The 20,690-nt window shown below is 34.9% G+C and overlaps 1 protein-coding gene across 4 annotated transcripts in view; it reads left to right on the plus strand.

The window, feature by feature from the left end:
- pan (transcription factor pangolin) overlaps positions 1 to 20,690 on the plus strand; it is a 340,467-nt gene that overhangs the window by 284,933 nt on the left and 34,844 nt on the right. For 3 of the 4 annotated variants that reach the window (XM_076408657.1, XM_076408658.1, XM_076408661.1), the window contains exon 4: positions 1,215 to 1,452. In XM_076408657.1, coding sequence (XP_076264772.1) covers positions 1,215 to 1,452 — 238 coding nt within the window. The remainder of the gene's footprint in view (positions 1 to 1,214; positions 1,453 to 20,690) is intronic. The other variant, XM_076408659.1, reaches the window with a different exon arrangement.

Raw genomic sequence — 20,690 nt, forward strand, 5'->3', positions numbered from 1 at the left:
ACTTCATCTTTGTCCTTTATTTTGTTGCTATTGCTATTTTAGTTATCTTACTAAAACTCCATAGTATTTATGTATTAATTAATATCATGTTAGACAAAAAGCAAAACACATTAGAACCAAAATAAAACAAATATATTGGTTAGTTGGAAGATACTCTCAACTTGATCTAAAATTAAAGAGGTTCATTATAAGACAATCATAAAGCCAATTTGCACCTATGGGGTGCAAATATGGGGTTGCAATAAAAATTCGAATCAACTAGTTATCCAACGCTGTCAAAACAAGGTTCTTCGATTGATTACCAATGCCTAGCGCTACGTAACCAACGAAGAACTGCACGATGACCTGGAGATCAAATGGATTTGTGAAGAGGTTCAAGATTTAGCCTTCAAACACGAAAGAATATTACTAAATCATACTAACGTGGAAGCAACATAACTGGTGGACAGCGCGCTGGATGTCAGAAGATTGAAACGAACCAAACCATACGAACTTAAGTGTATACCTTTAGTGTAAACTATAGCTTAAGTTATTATAATTTTATAATTGAGGAACACATACTGATGTATTTTCTCGCACTCATCTTGCTCGTGGATTAATCCAAGTACAAATGAAATGTAGTAATAAATTAATTTATAATTAAGATTTTTACTAAGCATATCTAATAAAGATGTTATCAAAAAAATATTTATGAATCAAAATTGTTAAAACAATACACTTAATAACTATATAAATATATTTAATAAATAGATGATATAAATATAACAAGATATATATTTTTTTAATGTCTAATGTCAGAAAGTGATATTCCTTTCATTGTGTTAATTATTTAATTACTGTTTATATTATCAGTTTGAATATTATCGCCTTGAAGAACTGCACGATGATTTTGATTAAAATATGAAGTAAAGTTACTAAAATTCACAGCAACATAAGCAACAGCTAGTAAACAATAAGGAGGAAGTAAGAAAATCGAAGCGAACGAATCTGCACGAACTTATATAGTGTATAATATAATTTTAACTGTAATTTAATTTTAATTTGGGAAATACACACTGATTATTATAAAGTATGAGTATTATAAAAAGAAGATTGTCCTAAACATAACTAATGTACGATGCGATACAGAATAACTATCAGTTTCTTTATAGTCATAGATGAATAATAGCTAAAGGTTTTAAGATTTGATTAATTTTTCTTTATTTTCGTTTCAGGGAAAAATGGGTCTCGGACCAGGAGGTCACATGTCACCGTTCTTCTGTCACAACGGCGATCCATTGTCACAGCCACCGCCGGCCCACATGGGCATCCCCCCGTACCAGCTGGATGGCAAAGGTGGCGCCGGCGCCATGGGTGAGTACGGGGGGCCAGGCGCGGGTGTCCCCCCGCAGCCCCATCGACCGATCAGTCCCGCGGAATGGAGACGCCTGGGCCCGCTGCTCGCCGCCACAGGTACCACCACAACGAACGAACGAACGAACTTTCAGGAGCCCTGATATTTTTATTTTTTATTAGTCAGCCGCGAAAATATTAATTAAATATCTCATTGGGTTGATCAGTATAGCATCATATTTCCCTCACTTACCATGATTACATTTTAGTTTTCGTTAAATTTGCTCTTCTTTGAACAAAAAAATTACGGAAAATCAAATTCAAGTGCCAGACCGTATGTCTCCGTTATTTCTCCTTTGTTAATTAATTATTTAGAGGTCCTTCCTCCTTTATTGGCCTTTTGTTGGAAAATTCTCTAAATCAAACGTTAGCAACGTTTAATTTATCTGGCTTACAAATGAGTTTTGAAGGATTTACAACAGATTGTGTTAGAGATGTGTTATGTGGGTATTAGTAGCGAACTAGCTTTGAAGAAAAAGGTTGTGTATAGCAATCATTTTCCATCGATTTCAACATGCGAATACTGGTGTAGACGTTTAAAATGTGATGATTCTAACATTATAGAGAAGGAGCGTTCTGGATGGCCAAAAAAAAATTGAAGACGAGGATTTAATAAAGGTATTACTCGATGAAACCAAGAATCAGAATCTCTATCGACTACAATTGAAACGTTTAAGCTGATCACTGCGCGAAAATCTGTCGGAATACGAGCAAAAACACAGTAATGCTATCCTTCAGCACGACAACGCTCGATTACATCTTACAAAACTGGTGAAAACATAACATAATTGAAAAATCCCTGGCCTGAGAGATAGATGGCAGATATAATTAAATTTATATGTTTTTTAGTTAGCCCTAACCTTCAAAATATGTCTGTATAAAGAGAGGGCTGTCGGATGATTAGTTAGCGAATTATAACATTTTGAGTGAAGCAACTTTTGTTATTGTGAAAACAATGAATAAAAAGAATTTCGCATGTTGATAAAATATAGCTTTTTGAAGGGAAAAAATACAGTGAAAGCAAAAGAGGCTGTTAGCGACGGAAACAAAAATCCACAAAATGATTTTGAATGACCGTACAATGAAATCGAATGAAATAGCAGACACTCTAAAGATATCAGCTGAACGTGTACATCATATCATTCACGAATATTTGGGTATGGGAAAGCTCTGTGCAAAGTGGGTGCCGTGCGAGCTCGTTTTTGAGCAAAAATAACGACGAGTTGATGATTCGGAGCAGTGTTTGAAAATGATCAAGCGTAATAAAAGCGCGTTTTTGCGTCGATATGTGACAATGGATGAAACATGGCTCTATAATTACACTCCAAAGTCCAATCGACAGTTATCCGAGTGTACTGCACACGTTGAACCCGCTCCAAAGCGTGGGAAAACGCAACAGTCGGCTGGCCAGGTTATGGAGTCTGTATTTTGGGATGCGCATGGAATAATTTTCATTGACCGCCTTGAAAAGGGAAGGACCATCAACAGCGACTATTATATAGCGTTATTGGACTGGTTGAAGGACGAAATCGCCGAAAAACGGTCGCATTTGAAGAAAAAGAAAGTGCTGCGACACCGTGTCACAAATCAGTGAAAATGATGACAAAAATCCATGAATTGGGCTTCGAATTGCTTCCTCATCCACCGTATTCTCCAAATCTGGCCGCCAGCGACTATTTTCTGTTCTCAAATCTCAAAAGAATTATCCTGGGAAGAAATTTTCGTCGAATTAAGAGAAGCAAGCTATTTTGAAGCAAAGGACAAATATTACTACAGAAATGGTATCTACCCTTGAAGGGAATTATGTTGAATAAAAGAAACTAACTTTGCCAAAAAAACGTGTTTTACTATGGTAGGCCGGAAACGTTTCAGTTGACGTGTTACTTGGAAACATTGAAATGGGAAATATTACCCCATCCGCCGTATTCTCCCGGCCTTGCTCCTTCTGATTGCTACTTATTCCGACATATGAGTCGTGACCTGTCTGAGTGGCACCTCACTTATTGTGGAGATTTAAAAAAAATGGTTGGATTCGTGGATAGCTTCAAAAATACATCTTTTCTTTTGAGATGGAATCCGTAAATTGTCTGAAAGATGCAAAAAAGTAGCGGCTATTGATGGAAAATACTTTTTCACAATAAAATAAATCCTTTAAACTAATTTATAGGTTTGATAATTTGTCTACTAACACATTTAAAACTCGCTCTTCCCACACGACAACATATCAAACCCAGTAGATTTCCGAGATTTCATAATAATTCCGAGAATAAATTTGATTATGTTGATTATTGAGTATCGACAAGACGTTCTTAATCCTCCGGTGATGTGTGGGTGTCTTGTCCCGTCCCATCTTGCCGATTAAAATTTTAAACAGATCTCTGACCAACCCAGTGTTATTAGTTTGATTCGATAAGAACCGTTAGTCCGCGAAATCTGATGTCGAAATGAAAAAACCAGGGCCGTAATAAACAGAAATAATGTTTGAATAAAAGTCGAGTGGTGGAGGGCAGAAGCCAGAACGTTTGCTCTGTTTTTGTGCTAAAGGGAAAAATATTAACCAGCAAGGCAGTGAGGTTACGATTTTTCCCGAAGCACGGAAATGTTTTGCTTTTGTTTTGCTTTCTGTGTATAAGCTTGCTAGATATAGTTAGAATTTTAATAAGCAGCCGTAGTAATCCATAATTATACGTGAACTTTTACCCGGTGGACACGAGGTGTCGGAGATTGATTCATTCATTATTGGCGTGAAAATGTTCCTTTTAATCTAATATTCTTGTAGTTGTGAGGTGGCTAATATTTATCTTAAATATAGGAAGTACTTTGGACGTGTCCGAATTAGTCTAGACTTTGGTATTTAGTATAAAAAATTTTTTTTTTTAAATTTATTTTATACAGATTCAATTTAAAACAGAGAAACTTTAAAACAAAGTCAGTTGTTATATACGTGACAAATATCTGATGAAACTATGGGAAATTTAAGTTATTGGAACTGTTAGGGGGCGTTGAATTTGTAATTCACTTCATTTCTGATGGTGTCGATCTTTGGTTGTTTATTTTTTGTCACACTTGTTGACACCTATTTTGAGGAATTAAAAATTATTTTACTACAGTGGTGCTTTTTATTAAGCTTCTTTATTAAAATTCGGTAAGTTCATTCATACATTCCTTTTGAAAAAAGTTTCTATAGATGCCTTCATATAGCTTTTTTCATAGTTAACACTGTGCATATAACTGATTCGTCTGCGTTAGTGAAATGCATTCAATTTACTAAATATGTTACTTAATATTTTCCTTTCAATAAAAATCGACAAGTAAAGTTTGCCAGTGATTTCATTGTGTGATTTAACATTTTTGTAGCTGAACTGCACACAAAATATGTGAATACCTGACATATACCCAATATTTAGTTATTAATAAGGTATTGAGTCACCAACAGCTGCAATTATTCACAGAATAGATTGGTAAAGTGCCTGAATAGTTTCCAACGGTATGTTGTTCCCATTCTTGTACGAAAACATCCTCCAGTTATTTCAATAATCACCATCTGCTATAAAGCTCCTCATGCAGCTCTATTAGGTTGATATCTGCTGATTGTGCTGTCCACAGAAGATGTCTGATGACTCTCTGATGCTCCTCAACAACATTGTACTTTTTTATCTGTGCATATAGGTTGCGTTCTCGCCAATAAAGAAATTTGCCATATCTGCAAAACAGTTAGTATTCATTCTCTCATCCTACATTTTAAAGAAATGCTCATATTTTGAACAATTACACAAATATCTAAGCACAAAAATCATTCATACTCTAAAATACGATATTCGACAGTTATTCAACATTAGTTCCGCCATTTGTCTTTTTCTTTTTCTGTGTGTCTGGATGGAGTTCATCCATCCTTGCTCTGCCTGCAAGTCTACTGTGTCTAGAAATTGCATTGCATATTACACACATTGTCCTTCGAAGTAGCATTGGAGCTCTTCGTGGGTTATCTTTACACTATTAAAGCATATGTCCCCTAACAGTGTGTAAAGTGATTACTTATATCCCCAAGGGAGGATACTTTCTAAACTAACAGTATCTTTGACACATGTAATCTTGTATAGAACTAACATCAAGATATGTAAATACTTTCTTTTCGGTGAATTCAAAATTATATTGCTTTCCTTTTTATAGTGTCCATATTAATATTGAGTGCAACTGCAACAAAATTAAAATATTTCCATAAACACCAACAGCTTAATATCTAATACTATTACAGTTATTCATTAGATAGAGACTTTATCTTTTTGTTATGAGAAGGAAAGTATTGCCTCATTTTAAAAACTATTTACAAACTACAATATGCAACACATAATACATACATACATTGTTATCAAGACGTATTGATGACGTGAGTTTACTGCTACTTTGAATAGTTTACATGGTGTACGTTTCTCACTTTCCAATATAATTTTGGGGTATCCACATGATATTGCCGATATAATATCACATATTTACTCCATCTATCGTGATTTCATCAAAATTAAATGTTATCGACCGCGTGATGTACGGACCAGTTCGTCCGCGGCCGGCCATTTTCTTTCATTATTATTATCAAACATTTTCCCCGATAATTTACGGCCTTAGCGCTGTTTAGAGGCGAGCGCTGACCGGGCGGGCAATTATTTCCCATGATTTACGTTTAATTTTCGTTTTAATTGCTAGTAAATTACTTTGATAGATGTGCCATTTTCTCGACGGGCATGTGGGACCGGCAGATTCGATCCCGGTCGTCCTCGTCGCGGCACTCCGCCACCTCCCCAGAAGGTCCGTTTTATTATCGCGCGCGCCTTTTTTCTCTCCTCTTCCGACTCGGTGTCGCTGCTACTGCCGTTCTCGGAACCGTGGTGCGCCATTGTCTCGACGGGTACGTTCTGAAACAAAGATGGATGCGTGTCGACCGACAAAAACGCTGATTGAAATTTAACCATGTAATAGACCTATCAGAGTCAGATTACGTAGGTTCATCGATTGTGTCCAATCGGAGTTTAATAGCACGTGATGCTACCGGGAATGTTGTAACAGGTACTGGCCTGGTCCGAGTACGGGTAACTGCTCGAAAGAGTTTCGCTTATTAAGTAAGCGAGCCAATATCCATAGGATGCCGATCCCACAAAGGAGATGGTGTGCGTTAATGATTCCTGTAAGACTATAAAGTTAATTAAAATGACGTTCGACCTTGATCAACGCTGGAGCGAGCTCTCATTTATTTAGTTACGTCAAACTAAGGAAACATTAAAGAATGGTAATAGCGTTTCCAACCCAGTGCGTAAGATAAAAATCATATTTAATAAAACAATATAAAACAGAAGTTAAAAGAAGTGATATAACAACTACTTACACAATAAATGGCAAAATAAATAAAGCAAATTCTAAACGTGCGAGATTTGGATGTCGAGGTGATCGGGGGGCAGTTGTGAAACATAATGAAAACGTAACTAAAAAACTATGAAATGGTAACTAAATATAACAGGGATTGGTGATTATCCCAACAGATATTCTAAAGTCAATAATACTAAGTTAAAATAATATAATGTCAATAATAATACTTCTAATTTCACACTCTTTCTTATGGTTGATTTCAAACATTCATGCCGTCAGTTATTCGATCGAACACACGAATATTTTAGCAGTAGGATGACTGTTCTGCCACCTTTTGACCATTGTGCTACCAAGCTGGCATCACACCAAAACTTTTGAAAAGTGACTTTAGTAAAGATTTGGAACCATTTGAACTGAATTATAAATTTTAGTTAAATATTAAGTCTTATGCTTATTCATCGTTTCCTGCTTAATCATCTAAAGAAAATATTTAGTTATTTTGCGAGGGTCACTATTTATATTTCAGGAATTGGCGACCATCGACCATTGGGTTCCATCGTAAAGTTTGACATTTTTGACGATATACGTAGTCAGAACATTATGTCGCACGGAAGCTATTTCTTTATTTTATATTTTCGTCTCGGCAAGAATGAAACTGAATCGTGAACATTTTCGTGCGATGGTTTTTTACGATTTTCGGCGTGGATTATCACAAGAGTGCATCAATCAATTTAATTTAACTTTTGGCGATGAAGCTCCATCAAAAACCACCGTGTGTCGTTGGTTTAGTGAATTCAATCGTGGTCGTAGTTCGCTGTCCGCCAATTTTCGTGAAGGTCGTCCAAAATCGGCTGTTGTGCCAGAAAACATCGATGCTGTGTCCGAAATTAAGCAAGATCGTCACCTATTGTGAGATTGAGGCATCCATACGCATTAGTTCCACCAGCATATAGGCGATTTTACATGAACACTTAGCTGTGCGAAAGTTATGTTCGCGTTGGGTCCCAGACAATATGACAATCGTTCAAAAAAAGGCTCGTGTCGATTGGTGCCAAGAAATGATTAAAAATTTAATTACGATGCTTCAAAAGACGTTTATAAAATCATGACAGGTGACGAATCATGGATATATTTGTATGAGCCCGAAAGTAAGCAGCAGTCGACTGTATGGATGTTCTAAGATGAACCAAATCCAAGATAAGTTGTTCGCGCACGAAACACTGAAGCACATGTGTCTTCGGGAAAACTGGTCATATTGCAACAGTGCCTCTAGAGGATCCTATAACAATAAATTATGATTGGTACACAACCGTTTGTTTGCCAGAAGTCTTCGGTGAAATAAGGGAAACAAACAAGAGACGGATTGTTCTTCATCATGACAATTCGAGCTCTCACACATCGGCCCAAACAAGAGACTATTTGAGCACTCCAAACATCGAATTGATGGATCATCCGCCATACAGCCTTCTTTTTGTACCCATCCGTGAAGAATAAGCTGCGTGGTTAACGATTTTCATCGCCCAAAGAAGCTATTGAAGCGTTCAAAAATCATGTTTTGAAGATACCTCATTCGGAATGGAATAAATGCTTTGAAAATTGGTTTAATCGTATGCAAAAGTGTATCGATCATCGTGGCGAGTAATTTGAGAAACAATTATATTGTATTCGCAGCTTAACTATTTGTTTTTTCCTATCACCGAAATATAAATAGTGACCCATGGAAATTTATAGTATTAAATCGAACTTTTCAATTAATGGAAAATTACATTCGAAAAAGTCTAAGGTGATATATTTTGTCGTGTTTTTTTTAGTTAGCCGCCTTTTTACGAAGTGTGACTTACGTGGACCTTGTATCCAACTAGTCTCCAAACCATGGTCCGTTAACTAAGTCTACTGATTGACAAGTGACCAATTGAATCATCCCAGAAAATACTAGGTTTCTGATGTCTCCAGAATAGTTGTTCTGTGACGTATTTTACTGAGTCTAGTTTATAGTTACTATAAAATATTTATGCCTTAAGTGTAGTTTGAGCTTTTGACTATTATAAGGTTTTCTTTAATTAGTTTTTATAAAGTTTTAGGGTTTCTAATTAAAAAATTAGCGAACATAGGCATAATTTAATTTAAACTAATTTAACATTAATTTTCTTAATAAAAATTGATGTGGTATTGATATTTATTTTAGTAAAGGTATTTATAAAAAATAACAAGACATTTATCAGAATACTCATTTATTTTAACTTACAAGATCACTTATTAAACTTATTTACATTCTGATATTAATTTCCTTCATAAAATATCTACAGCAGTCAAAATTGGGACTTTTTCTACTGGAGTAGGCAGTTTTTCACCGTCTTTTCTTTTTATTTTCGCTTAAATAATGTTAATTTAAATGTCATAGGGAATCATTATTTACGGACTTGGAAAATATTTTCAAATCATTTGAACCTTATTATTCTAAAAAAAAATTCTCTAATTAATTTTCATACAGTTTTATATCAGTTGAAAAAGAAAAAATACTATTAAATCATAAATTGAGTATATTTAATATGGTACTATACTTGTTTTAAGTTCAGGGTTAAAATAAAAATCAGGGCCTTTGTTAGAATATTCAATTATTTTAAACTTAAAGTATAAGTCATTAAATATATTTGCGTTCTCATAAAACGTGGGCAAAAGTCCCGCTACCATTTTCATTGCCTGTAACTTTGCTCAAAGAAAATATAAGTAGGTTTGGTTTTCACAAAAAAAGTTTATTATGTCTGTTGTATTTTTCGTTATGATTGAAAAATTTTATATAAATTATATATTATAACATCTGAGGCTGAATGCATCTGATCTGGCTAGCCATGCTAAATGCCACTTCGTGAAATTAGTCTTCGTGGAAAAGCGTCATTCAATAATTGAGGTGTTGAACGAGCTGTGTGTGCTGTGGCCCCATCTTACTGAAACCATATGTCCTCTAGTCCTTGCTCTTCCATTTCAGGCACAAGAAAATTTCGAATCATGTCTTGGTACCGTTCAGTAGTAATAGAAACTGCAACACCTTGGTCATTAAAAAAAAATAGAGACCAATGATGTTTCTCGCATGAATATCTCACCATACAGTTGTTTTTAATGGATACAATGATGTTAATTGAGGATCCTGTGTTCCCCAAAACCGACTGTTCTGTTTATTGACGTGGCCACTGAGAAGAAAATGGGCTTCATCGCTCATTATCAATTTAGATAAAATATCTTCAATTTCACCAGACAGCCTTAGGATTGCATTACTGTACTCAACTCGTTGATCAGGATCTCGCGGTGGCAATTCTTCGGTAGCAACAACGCTAAATATCTCAGAATGAATCTTGGTGCAAAACTTCGCTGGAAGGAACATATAAAGAATAAAAGAAAATAACTGGAATTGAAACATAGGAAAATGTACTAGCTAATTGGAGGAAAATCACAATTATCAGTACATAATAAATTGTTATTATATAAGCAAATACTGAAACCTATCTGGACATACGGAGTTATTGGCATATACTGCAAAGAATAATACAAATAAAATACAAACTATTTAGAACAAAGTCCTGAGAGGTATAGTGGGCGCACCCAAATACTATAGGACTGATTACCTACATCGAGACCTTCAGATACCCACAGTCAGTCAAGAAATCAAGAGAATTGCAAGGGGGCATGAGGAAATACGCCATTCTCATGAGAATATTGAAGTATTGCAGCTTTTGGATACCACCAGAACAGGACACAGACTCAAAAGAATCAAACCATCTGATCTTATGTAGTGAGGTGCATATAATAAAAAATACAGCAGTGACATGTATAAATAATAACACTGACAATATAAACATGTATGATATAAACTAAAATGACAATATAAACTGGTGAAATGACCAGAGACTGAGAGGTTGGACGGAAACGACTAGTAACAATGTAATAATAATAAAAAATAATTTCACTCCTAATTTACAGGGATTATTCGGTGCTCGTTTGAAGGATTCTTACATTTTTTAAAGCCCCATTGTCCCCATTCCGAAAAAACTTGGGCAAATTGGATCGGTTGATCGTTTCGGAGCAGTGCCACATGGGAGCCGCGTTATGAACGGTCGCTAAACGTAAATAGGGACTGTCATTAGTCCCAGCACGTGACCACTCCACGCTCATGCGGTTTTAATGACTAACCAAATAGAGCACTCGAGGGGCACCCCGGTCCACGTCGTCCTCGATATAATGCACGAACTGATATTCTTAATAACACACTCAAGGAGATGTTATGTTCTGGTTATTCGGGGGGGTATGAATCAAAATCAGGGCGTTAAATTACTTGCAGTCTCTTAGGAGGTTATTTATTCAATATGGTATTGCGTTTCTGTTAGCTCTCTGGGTCTGGATTAAGGATTTAAGTAAACTATTGCAATTTATTGGAGAAATTAAGGATTTAAATTTTAAAAAATCACCATAAAATCCATGTTTTTTTTTAATAACATCTTTATTAGATACACAAATCAGCAATCCGTTTTTTTTTGAGTCTTATGCTGCTTGGAACGATCTGTTCACCTTCACTTCATTACTTTCACTCTCTACTTGTTCGTCGTTTATGTTGTCCAAGTTTTGCCAAGAAAAAAATTAAGGTATGAACGCAAAAAATGTATATTGGGAGACATTCAAGCTCCAATCTTCTGGTAATTTTGCGAAAAATTGTAGATTACGTACTTGTAGTCCGGTGATATTGTGGTTACGAAAATGTTAAGGCATTTTTTGCACTTGTATTTGAACAGATTGGCAATGAATCACTTTCCGTGGAACGGTGGAAGCGGCTTCAACACTGATGATACGTCTGGATATTTATAATGTATTATTTTTTGCATTCATACCAACTACAGTCATCAAGCAAAAGCAGTAGTCATCTATATGATTTTTCTGTTCTCTTTAGAATGTGGTCACAGAAAATGGAAGGTATACATTTTCACTAAGTGACTACTTGTACAGTTTTGGTTTTGCACGCGTTACAAAACAATTTCGGTACCCATGCCTTATCAGTGTTTACTATAGCAAAACAAAAGTACTGCAAATACGTATCTTTGAGTGAATTTGTCATGATTTTTGTACGTTTACCGAGCATATCAACGTTGTCTCTCCATTTCCGCACGTTCTGAAGCTCAACCACAGTACAAAAACGAGTTACAAATGATATTTAGTGTAACGTCGTCAGCTCACAGCCGTTATAAGAGCACAGTGATGCTGCCTACTAAACTCGAAAACTAGAACCAATCTTTACACAGGGATTGAAGGCCTGAGTTCAGGGCATCAAATAACGTTAAGAATCATTCTCATTTACTCGGGTTCAAAAGTTGGCTCGAATTTGTAAACTTCTTGATTCAAACGTAATCAAAGTGTAAGTGTTGTTTAATTAGAATTTCTTTGTGCTCTTATCTTATTACATGTTTGGTATTATCATTATCTATCCAATTATATCCTCCTATATCAACATTACTTATTTAAAGTAAACTAACCGAAAAATATCAGAATCGGCGAAAAGAAAAAAAAGGAGCTCTTGAAAAATTGCCGGCTGTTGCTGCCGATTTATTCTGAAAGCCGCCGACGTTGATTCAGCGATGGCGTGACGGTATAAACCTGCCAATTAGCAATTTAAAAGAAGCAGGTGGAAAGTTGAGCACTCATCACTTGCCCATCGCGAGATGTTGTTTCCCTAATTCAACCGTGACACGAAAATCTGCTCGCATCCTTTTCGGTCTGGGGCGTGCCACCAATTAAGCTTTCTGTTTAATTTTATTTGGAGATGCCAAACAAAGTATTTTGCCTCTACGCATATAAGTTATACTTCGTTTAATGTCAATACCTTTTAGAATAGAATATGGTTTTTTCGTCCATTATTTATTTTACATGTTATATTTATAATACATTCATTTATAATCCTAACATCATGTTAGACAAAAAGCAAAACAAATTAGAACCAAAATAATAAAACTATACTGGTTAGTCGGAAGATACTCTCAACTTGATCTAAAATCAAAGAGGTTGATTTATAAGACAATATAAAGCCAATTTGGACCTATGGGGTGCAAATATGGGGTTGCACTAAAAATTCAAATCAAGTAGTCATTCAACGCTGTCAAAACAAGGTTCTTCGATTGATTGATTACCAATGCCTATCGCTACGTAATTAAGGAAGAATTGCAGGATGACCTGGAAATCAAATGGATTTGTGAAGTTATCCGAGACATCACCTTGAAACACGAAAGAATATTACTAAATCATACTAAAGTGAAAGCAGTACAACTGCTGGACAGCGCGCAGGATATCAGGAGATTGAAGCGAACCTAACCATACGAACTTATATAAAGTGTATGTCTTTAGTGTAAACTATATCTATAAGTTATTATAATTTTATAATTGTGGAATACATACTGATGTATTTTCTCGCACTCGTCTTGTCTGTAAATTAATCCAAGTACAAATGAAAAGTAGTAATAAATTAATTTATAATTAAGATTGAACTAAGCGTATCTAATAAAGATGTTATAAAAAAAATTATAATGCTTCCAATAAATTATCCAATGTACGTCATCAAAATATATAACGCAACGATGCCACATCAATTTTAAGTTTTCGTTTATTTTGATTCTGACATAACAAAATACTGATGTAAAAAATAGTGAAACAAAATTAACGTTATCAAATATAATTTATTTTAATATTGTAGTACATCTACATCCAGTGCATATATTTTCGAAGTACCTAAAGTACAGTTAATTAAACAATCACATTAGTTTATTGGTTAGAGTTGTATTATTAGATTTACATTGAACTCTTTCCACACCACCTATGTGATCGAATTCTAGGCACGTTTTTTTATGTAGTTATGTCTCCTGGAGACCTAATCTACCTAATTAACAATTGTATATCCAATCCAGTGTATTTTGCTTTCATTGGAGAGTATATTTACCTTTTTTATGTTAATGTTTTTTTATGTTTACTTCTTATTTTCGTACTTTTAAATTTCTCCTGAGTTTCTTCTGCTACTGTCTGTGAACATATTTATTATAAAATTAAATGTAATCACTATATTCTCCCTAATGCATTTGCCATATCTGCAAAGCAGTATTAATTGGCTCTAGACGATTGTACAAATCTCTTATCACAAATTCACACTCTACAATATGATTTTCTACAGTTATCCTATGTTAATTATATACTCATCTCTAGTTGTTTTACCCGGTGTTTCTCTATAATTTTTAATCTATCGAATACTTGTTAAATAGTTCATCTGTAAATTTTTTTCTCTGGCTGTTTGATGGAGTTTATCCAAAGGGAAGGTGTTATTTTAGACAGTGCTTCTTTCGACAGTGTATTGCAAATACATATATTTATATAAATTATTGGAAGTAATAAGTGGGGTAAAAGTACCGCTACCATTTTGATAGCGCGCCATCTTGGTTATGTAAAGTTCAGCTCGCTATAAACATTGTGTTATCTAGACGTCCAAATTTTATTATGGGTAAATATTCATCACAAGAACTAGCAGAAATAGTGACAAAATTTATTGAAAATAATGGTTCCATTATTGCCATTCAAAAATATCCTAATCGTCCAGTATCTCACAAAACCACAATTTTTCATTGACATAGGAATTTTCGACACTACGGCATGACAGCAAAGAGGCCCCGTTCTGGAAGAAAGCGGCGACTAATTTCGCGAAGTGACTTTTTAGCATGGCCAGCTAGATCACCGTATTTTACAGTACCAGATTTTTTATTATGGGGTTTTTTATAATCAAAAGTTTATGTGAATAAGACAATATTCGTCACGAAATTGAAGAAATTCAGCCTCAGATGTTGCAGGATGTCATGAAAAAGTCTTTAAAAGATCCGAAAGTTGCAAAACGAATCGTGATCGCCATATAGCCGATATAATATTTCAATCATAACGAAAAAAAATTGCAAAGACCAAAGAAACTTTTAATGAAAACCAAACTTACTTATCTTTTCGTTGAGCAAAGTTATAGGCAATTAAAATGATAGCGGGACTTTTGCCCCATGTTGTATATGGTGTGGTCTGATGAATAATCACATACAATTATTGCGTTGTTTATTATTTGTTACAATGGACAGGTCTATGTACGGACAACCCCAAAAGAAGCTTAGGAACTGGCATGGGGCAGGTTTTATGATGATTTGGGCGGTAATATCGTGGTATTCACATCACTGGTCGGATTACTGCAAATTAATGTCTCAACATCATCGATAGTTCTTACTATGACTATCATATTGCCAAACACTGTCGTATTCCTAGATGATAATGTACCCATACAAATATGGTTTGAGAAGCGTCAGAATATCAACCATCTTGTCTGGTTAGCACAATATCAACGTAGTTGAACTAACATGTCACTTTTAGAGCAGAGTGAGGAGTAGATTTCCATCTCCAACATTACTGAAGCAATCGGCAGCAAAGAACAAGACAGCATTCCATCGGAAACTATTCAGACATAAATATTGTGTACGTGATAGGCAACCAACACATACATCATGATCGAGCGACCGCGACCACCTTCATCTGCTCGACCGGCAAGAATCTCCAGCCCGCTGAAACCGGCGTCCAATTAATTAAAATCGACTTAGGCCCATACCTGTCGCGCTAGTATTATAAACCTTCCTAATCCCCCGCTCATTTGGGACGGCAGAGGGCGCGCAAAAACCTCTGCGGACTCCGCTCGGAACGAACATCGGATAACGAACGAATTAAATTGCAAATGGCGCGCTGCTCAATTAGGATTTCCTGCGATCGCGGTTTTTCCCGCATCGGATTTTTCCGTCGACCAGTTTCCATGCAGATTGGGACATCAGAAATGTCGTGCCGTTTGTCACTGTCGGAAAAAACGCATACGTAATGCGTTCGCTCGCAATTACGCGCGCTGTGTCCGATTCGAACGCTGCCTCTTAATATCGTCTCTTATGGTTGTAATTGCGGCCATGCGGGGAAAGCTTTAAACACGATGATTGCTAGTTTATTTGAAATATGGAATAATCTCTGGTGTCTCCAGTCACACCTTTTATGTTCAGTCATTTTACTGGGGCTGGGAAGTATGTTCAAACTGTTTAAAAACATATTCCAGTCTAGAAATATTAAAAAATTGATCATATTTTCAAAGCTAAATCCTTTAAGAACATGCTGTTGTGTCTCCAGTCACACCTTTTAAGTTCAGTTATTTTACTGGGACTGAAAAGTATATTCAAACTGTTTAAAAACATATCCTAGTCTAGAAATATTTAAAAAAATATAATATTTTCAAAGCTGAATCCTTTAAGAGCATGCTGTTGTGTCTCCAGTCACACCTTTTATGTTCAGTCATTTTACTGGGGCTGGGAAATGTGTTTAAAATATTTAAGAACAAATTCTAGTCTAGAAATATTAAAAAATTGATCATATTTTCAAAGCTAAATCCTTTAAGAACATGCTGTTGTGTCTCCAGTCACACCTTTTATGTTCAGTCATTTTACTGGGGCTGGGAAATGTGTTTAAAATATTTAAGAACATATTCTAGTCTAGAAATATTAAAAAATTGATCATATTTTCAAAGCTAGATCCTTTAAGAACATGCTGTTGTGTCTCCAGTCACACCTTTTAAGTTCAGTTATTTTACTGGGGTGGGAAGTATATTCAAACTGTTTAAAAACATATTCTAGTCTAGACATATTAAAAAATTGATCATATTTTCAAAGCTAGATCCTTTAAGAACATGCTGTTGTGTCTCCAGTCACACCTTTTATGGTCAGTCATTTTACTGGGGCTGGAAAGTATGTTCAAACTGTTTAAAAACATATTCTAGTCTAGACATATTAAAAAATTGATCATATTTTCAAAGCTAGATCCTTTAAGAACATGCTGTTGTGTTTCCAGTCACTCCTTTTATTTTCAGTCATTTTAGTGGGGCTGGGAAATGTGTTTAAAATATTTAAGAACATATTCTAGTCTAGAAATATTAAAAAATTGATCATATTTTCAAAGCTAAATCCTTTAAGAACATGCTGTTGTGTCTCCAGTCACACCTTTTAAGTTCAGTTATTTTACTGGGGTGGGAAGTATATTCAAACTGTTTAAAAACATATTCTAGTCTAGAAATATTAAAAAATTGATCATATTTTCAAAGCTAAATCCTTTAAGAACATGCTGTTGTGTCTCCAGTCACACCTTTTAAGTTCAGTTATTTTACTGGGGTGGGAAGTATATTCAAACTGTTTAAAAACATATTCTAGTCTAGAAATATTAAAAAATTTATCATATTTTCAAAGCTGAATCCTTTAAGAGCATGCTGTTGTGTCTCCAGTCACACCTTTTATGTTCAGTCATTTTACTGGGGCTGGGAAATGTGTTTAAAATATTTAAGAACATATTCTAGTCTAGAAATATAAAAAAATTGATCATATTTTCAAAGCTAGATCCTTTAAGAACATTCTGTTGTGTCTCCAGTCACACCTTTTATGTTCACTCATTTTACTGGGGCAGGGAAATATGTTCAAACTGTTTAAAAACATATTCTAGTCTAGACATATTAAAAAATTGATCATATTTTCAAAGCTAGATCCTTTAAGAACATGCTGTTGTGTCTCCAGTCACACCTTTTATGTTCACTCATTTTACTGGGGCAGGGAAATATGTTCAAACTGTTTAAAAACATATTCTAGTCTAGACATATTAAAAAATTGATCATATTTTCAAAGCTAGATCCTTTAAGAACATGCTGTTGTGTCTCCAGTCACACCTTTTATGTTCACTCATTTTACTGGGGCAGGGAAATATGTTCAAACTGTTTAAAAACATATTCTAGTCTAGACATATTAAAAAATTGATCATATTTTCAAAGCTGAATCCTTTAAGAACATGCTGTTGTGTCTCCAGTCACACCTTTTATGTTCAGTCATTTTACTGGGACTGGGAAGTACATTCAAATTGTTTAAAAACATATTCTAGTCTAGAAATATTAAAAAATTGATCATAATTTCAAAGCTAGATCCTTTAAGAACATGCTGTTGTGTCTCCAGTCACACCTTTTATGTTCAGTCATTTTACTGGGACTGGGAAGTACATTCAAATTGTTTAAAAACATATTCTAGTCTAGAAATATTAAAAAATTGATCATAATTTCAAAGCTAGATCCTTTAAGAACATGCTGTTGTGTCTCCAGTCACACCTTTTATGTTCAGTCATTTTACTGGGACTGGGAAGTACATTCAAATTGTTTAAAAACATATTCTAGTCTAGAAATATTAAAAAATTGATCATAATTTCAAAGCTAGATCCTTTAAGAACATGCTGTTGTGACTCCAGTCACACCTTTTATGTTCAGTCATTTTACTGGGACTGGGAAGTACATTCAAATTGTTTAAAAACATATTCTAGTCTAGAAATATTAAAAAATTGATCATAATTTCAAAGCTAGATCCTTTAAGAACATGCTGTTGTGTCTCCAGTCACACCTTTTATGTTCAGTCATTTTACTGGGACTGGGAAGTACATTCAAATTGTTTAAAAACATATTCTAGTCTAAAAATATTAAAAAATTGATCATATTTTCAAAGCTGAATCCTTTAAGAACATGCTGTTGTGTCTCCAGTCACACCTTTTATGTTCAGTCATTTTACTGGGACTGGGAAGTACATTCAAATTGTTTAAAAACATATTCTAGTCTAGAAATATTAAAAAATTGATCATAATTTCAAAGCTAGATCCTTTAAGAACATGCTGTTGTGTCTCCAGTCACACCTTTTATGTTCAGTCATTTTACTGGGACTGAGAAGTACATTCAAATTGTTTAAAAACATATTCTAGTCTAGAAATATTAAAAAATTGATCATAATTTCAAAGCTAGATCCTTTAAGAACATGCTGTTGTGTCTCCAGTCACACCTTTTATGTTCAGTCATTTTACTGGGACTGGGAAGTACATTCAAATTGTTTAAAAACATATTCTAGTCTAGAAATATTAAAAAATTGATCATAATTTCAAAGCTAGATCCTTTAAGAACATGCTGTTGTGACTCCAGTCACACCTTTTATGTTCAGTCATTTTACTGGGACTGGGAAGTACATTCAAATTGTTTAAAAACATATTCTAGTCTAGAAATATTAAAAAATTGATCATAATTTCAAAGCTAGATCCTTTAAGAACATGCTGTTATGTCTCCAGTCACACCTTTTATGTTCAGTCATTTTACTGGGACTGGGAAGTACATTCAAATTGTTTAAAAACATATCCTAGTCTAGAAATATTAAAAAATTGCTCATATTTTCAAAGCTAGATCCTTTAAGAACATGCTGTTGTGTCTCCAGTCACACCTTTTATGTTCACTCATTTTACTGGGACTGGGAAGTACATTCAAATTGTTTAAAAACATATCCTAGTCTAGAAATATTAAAAAATTGCTCATATTTTCAAAGCTAGATCCTTTAAGAACATGCTGTTGTGTCTCCAGTCACACCTTTTATGTTCAGTCATTTTACTGGGACTGGGAAGTACATTCAAATTGTTTAAAAACATATCCTAGTCTAGAAATATTAAAAAATTGCTCATATTTTCAAAGCTAGATCCTTTAAGAACATGCTGTTGTGTCTCCAGTCACACCTTTTATGTTCAGTCATTTTACTGGGACTGGGAAGTACATTCAAATTGTTTAAAAACATGTCCTAGTCTAGAAATATTAAAAAATTGCTCATATTTTCAAAGCTAGATCCTTTAAGAACATGCTGTTGTATCTCCAGTCACTCCTTTTATTTTCAGTCATTTTAGTGGGACTGGGAAATGTATTTAAAATGTTTAAGAACACATTCTAGCCGAGAAATATTAAAAAATTGATTGATGAATTTGTTTTCATATTAATTGGGAACATTATAAATGTTTGGACATTATAACATCTATTTTCACACGTTTGTGTTTATTAACTTTATTGCCTAAACCCTTCCTTCGTCTTATATACAAAACTCATTCATATTGACTTCCAAAGAAGCCTATGTTTGTAGTTTTTCCGTGCGTTACCAACTGATTGTGTTCGCAACAAAAAAAACCAAACTGCGCTGTGTCAATTACCACATCGTGGGTTGGTGGACTAACCGACATCCAGATCGATGCCAATTATATTTCGGTTTTTCGAACGACATCGACACAAAAACTACACCAATTACCGGGGAAGCCCCATTCATTTCGGGCACGTGTCCGACGCCAGCGCCGTCCAATTTGGTCGTTTTTTAGGGGTTAAAGGGTTGCAACAATTGTAACCGGTAACTATTAGGGTGGGATTCGTCGTCAGTTCTCGCTCCGCGTCAGGAATACGTTTAATTGGTACGGTGGGGAATCTTGAAAGTCGACAAGAAAATAGTCTCGACTGTGTGCACTAATTCAGGTCTCGAAGGATGGCTGAATCATGATCCAATAAATGAAAAAATGTAACAGGTCAATTGAAAAAGCCCCCGGCCTACCATAGTAAAACACCTTTTTTTGGCAAAATTATTTTTTTTATTCAATATAATTCCCTTCAAGGGTGATCGAACTTTTCGATACCATTTTTGTAGTACGATTTCTCCTCTGCTTCAAAATAGCCATCAGTTTCGGCGATCACCTCTTTCTGTCATTCGACGAAAATTTCTTTCCAGCGAGCATTCTTTTGAGATCTGAAAACAGGAAATAGTTGCTGGGGGCCAGATCTGGAGAATACAGTGGATGAGAAAGCAATTCGAAGCCCAAATCATGGATTTTTGCTTTGGCATCGTTTTCACTGACTTGTGACACAGTGCATTGTCTTGGTGAAGGAGCACTTTCTTGTTCTTCAAATGCGGCCGTTTTTTTTGCCGATTTCATCCTTCAAACGGTCCAATAACGCTATGTAATAATAAAGAATAATGAAAATTATTCCATGCGCATCC

This window comes from Rhynchophorus ferrugineus, unplaced genomic scaffold, assembly GCF_030347505.1.
Source record: "Rhynchophorus ferrugineus isolate W39M unplaced genomic scaffold, kcgeb_rfMv2 rfM6, whole genome shotgun sequence".
Taxonomy (NCBI): Eukaryota; Metazoa; Arthropoda; class Insecta; order Coleoptera; family Curculionidae; genus Rhynchophorus; species Rhynchophorus ferrugineus.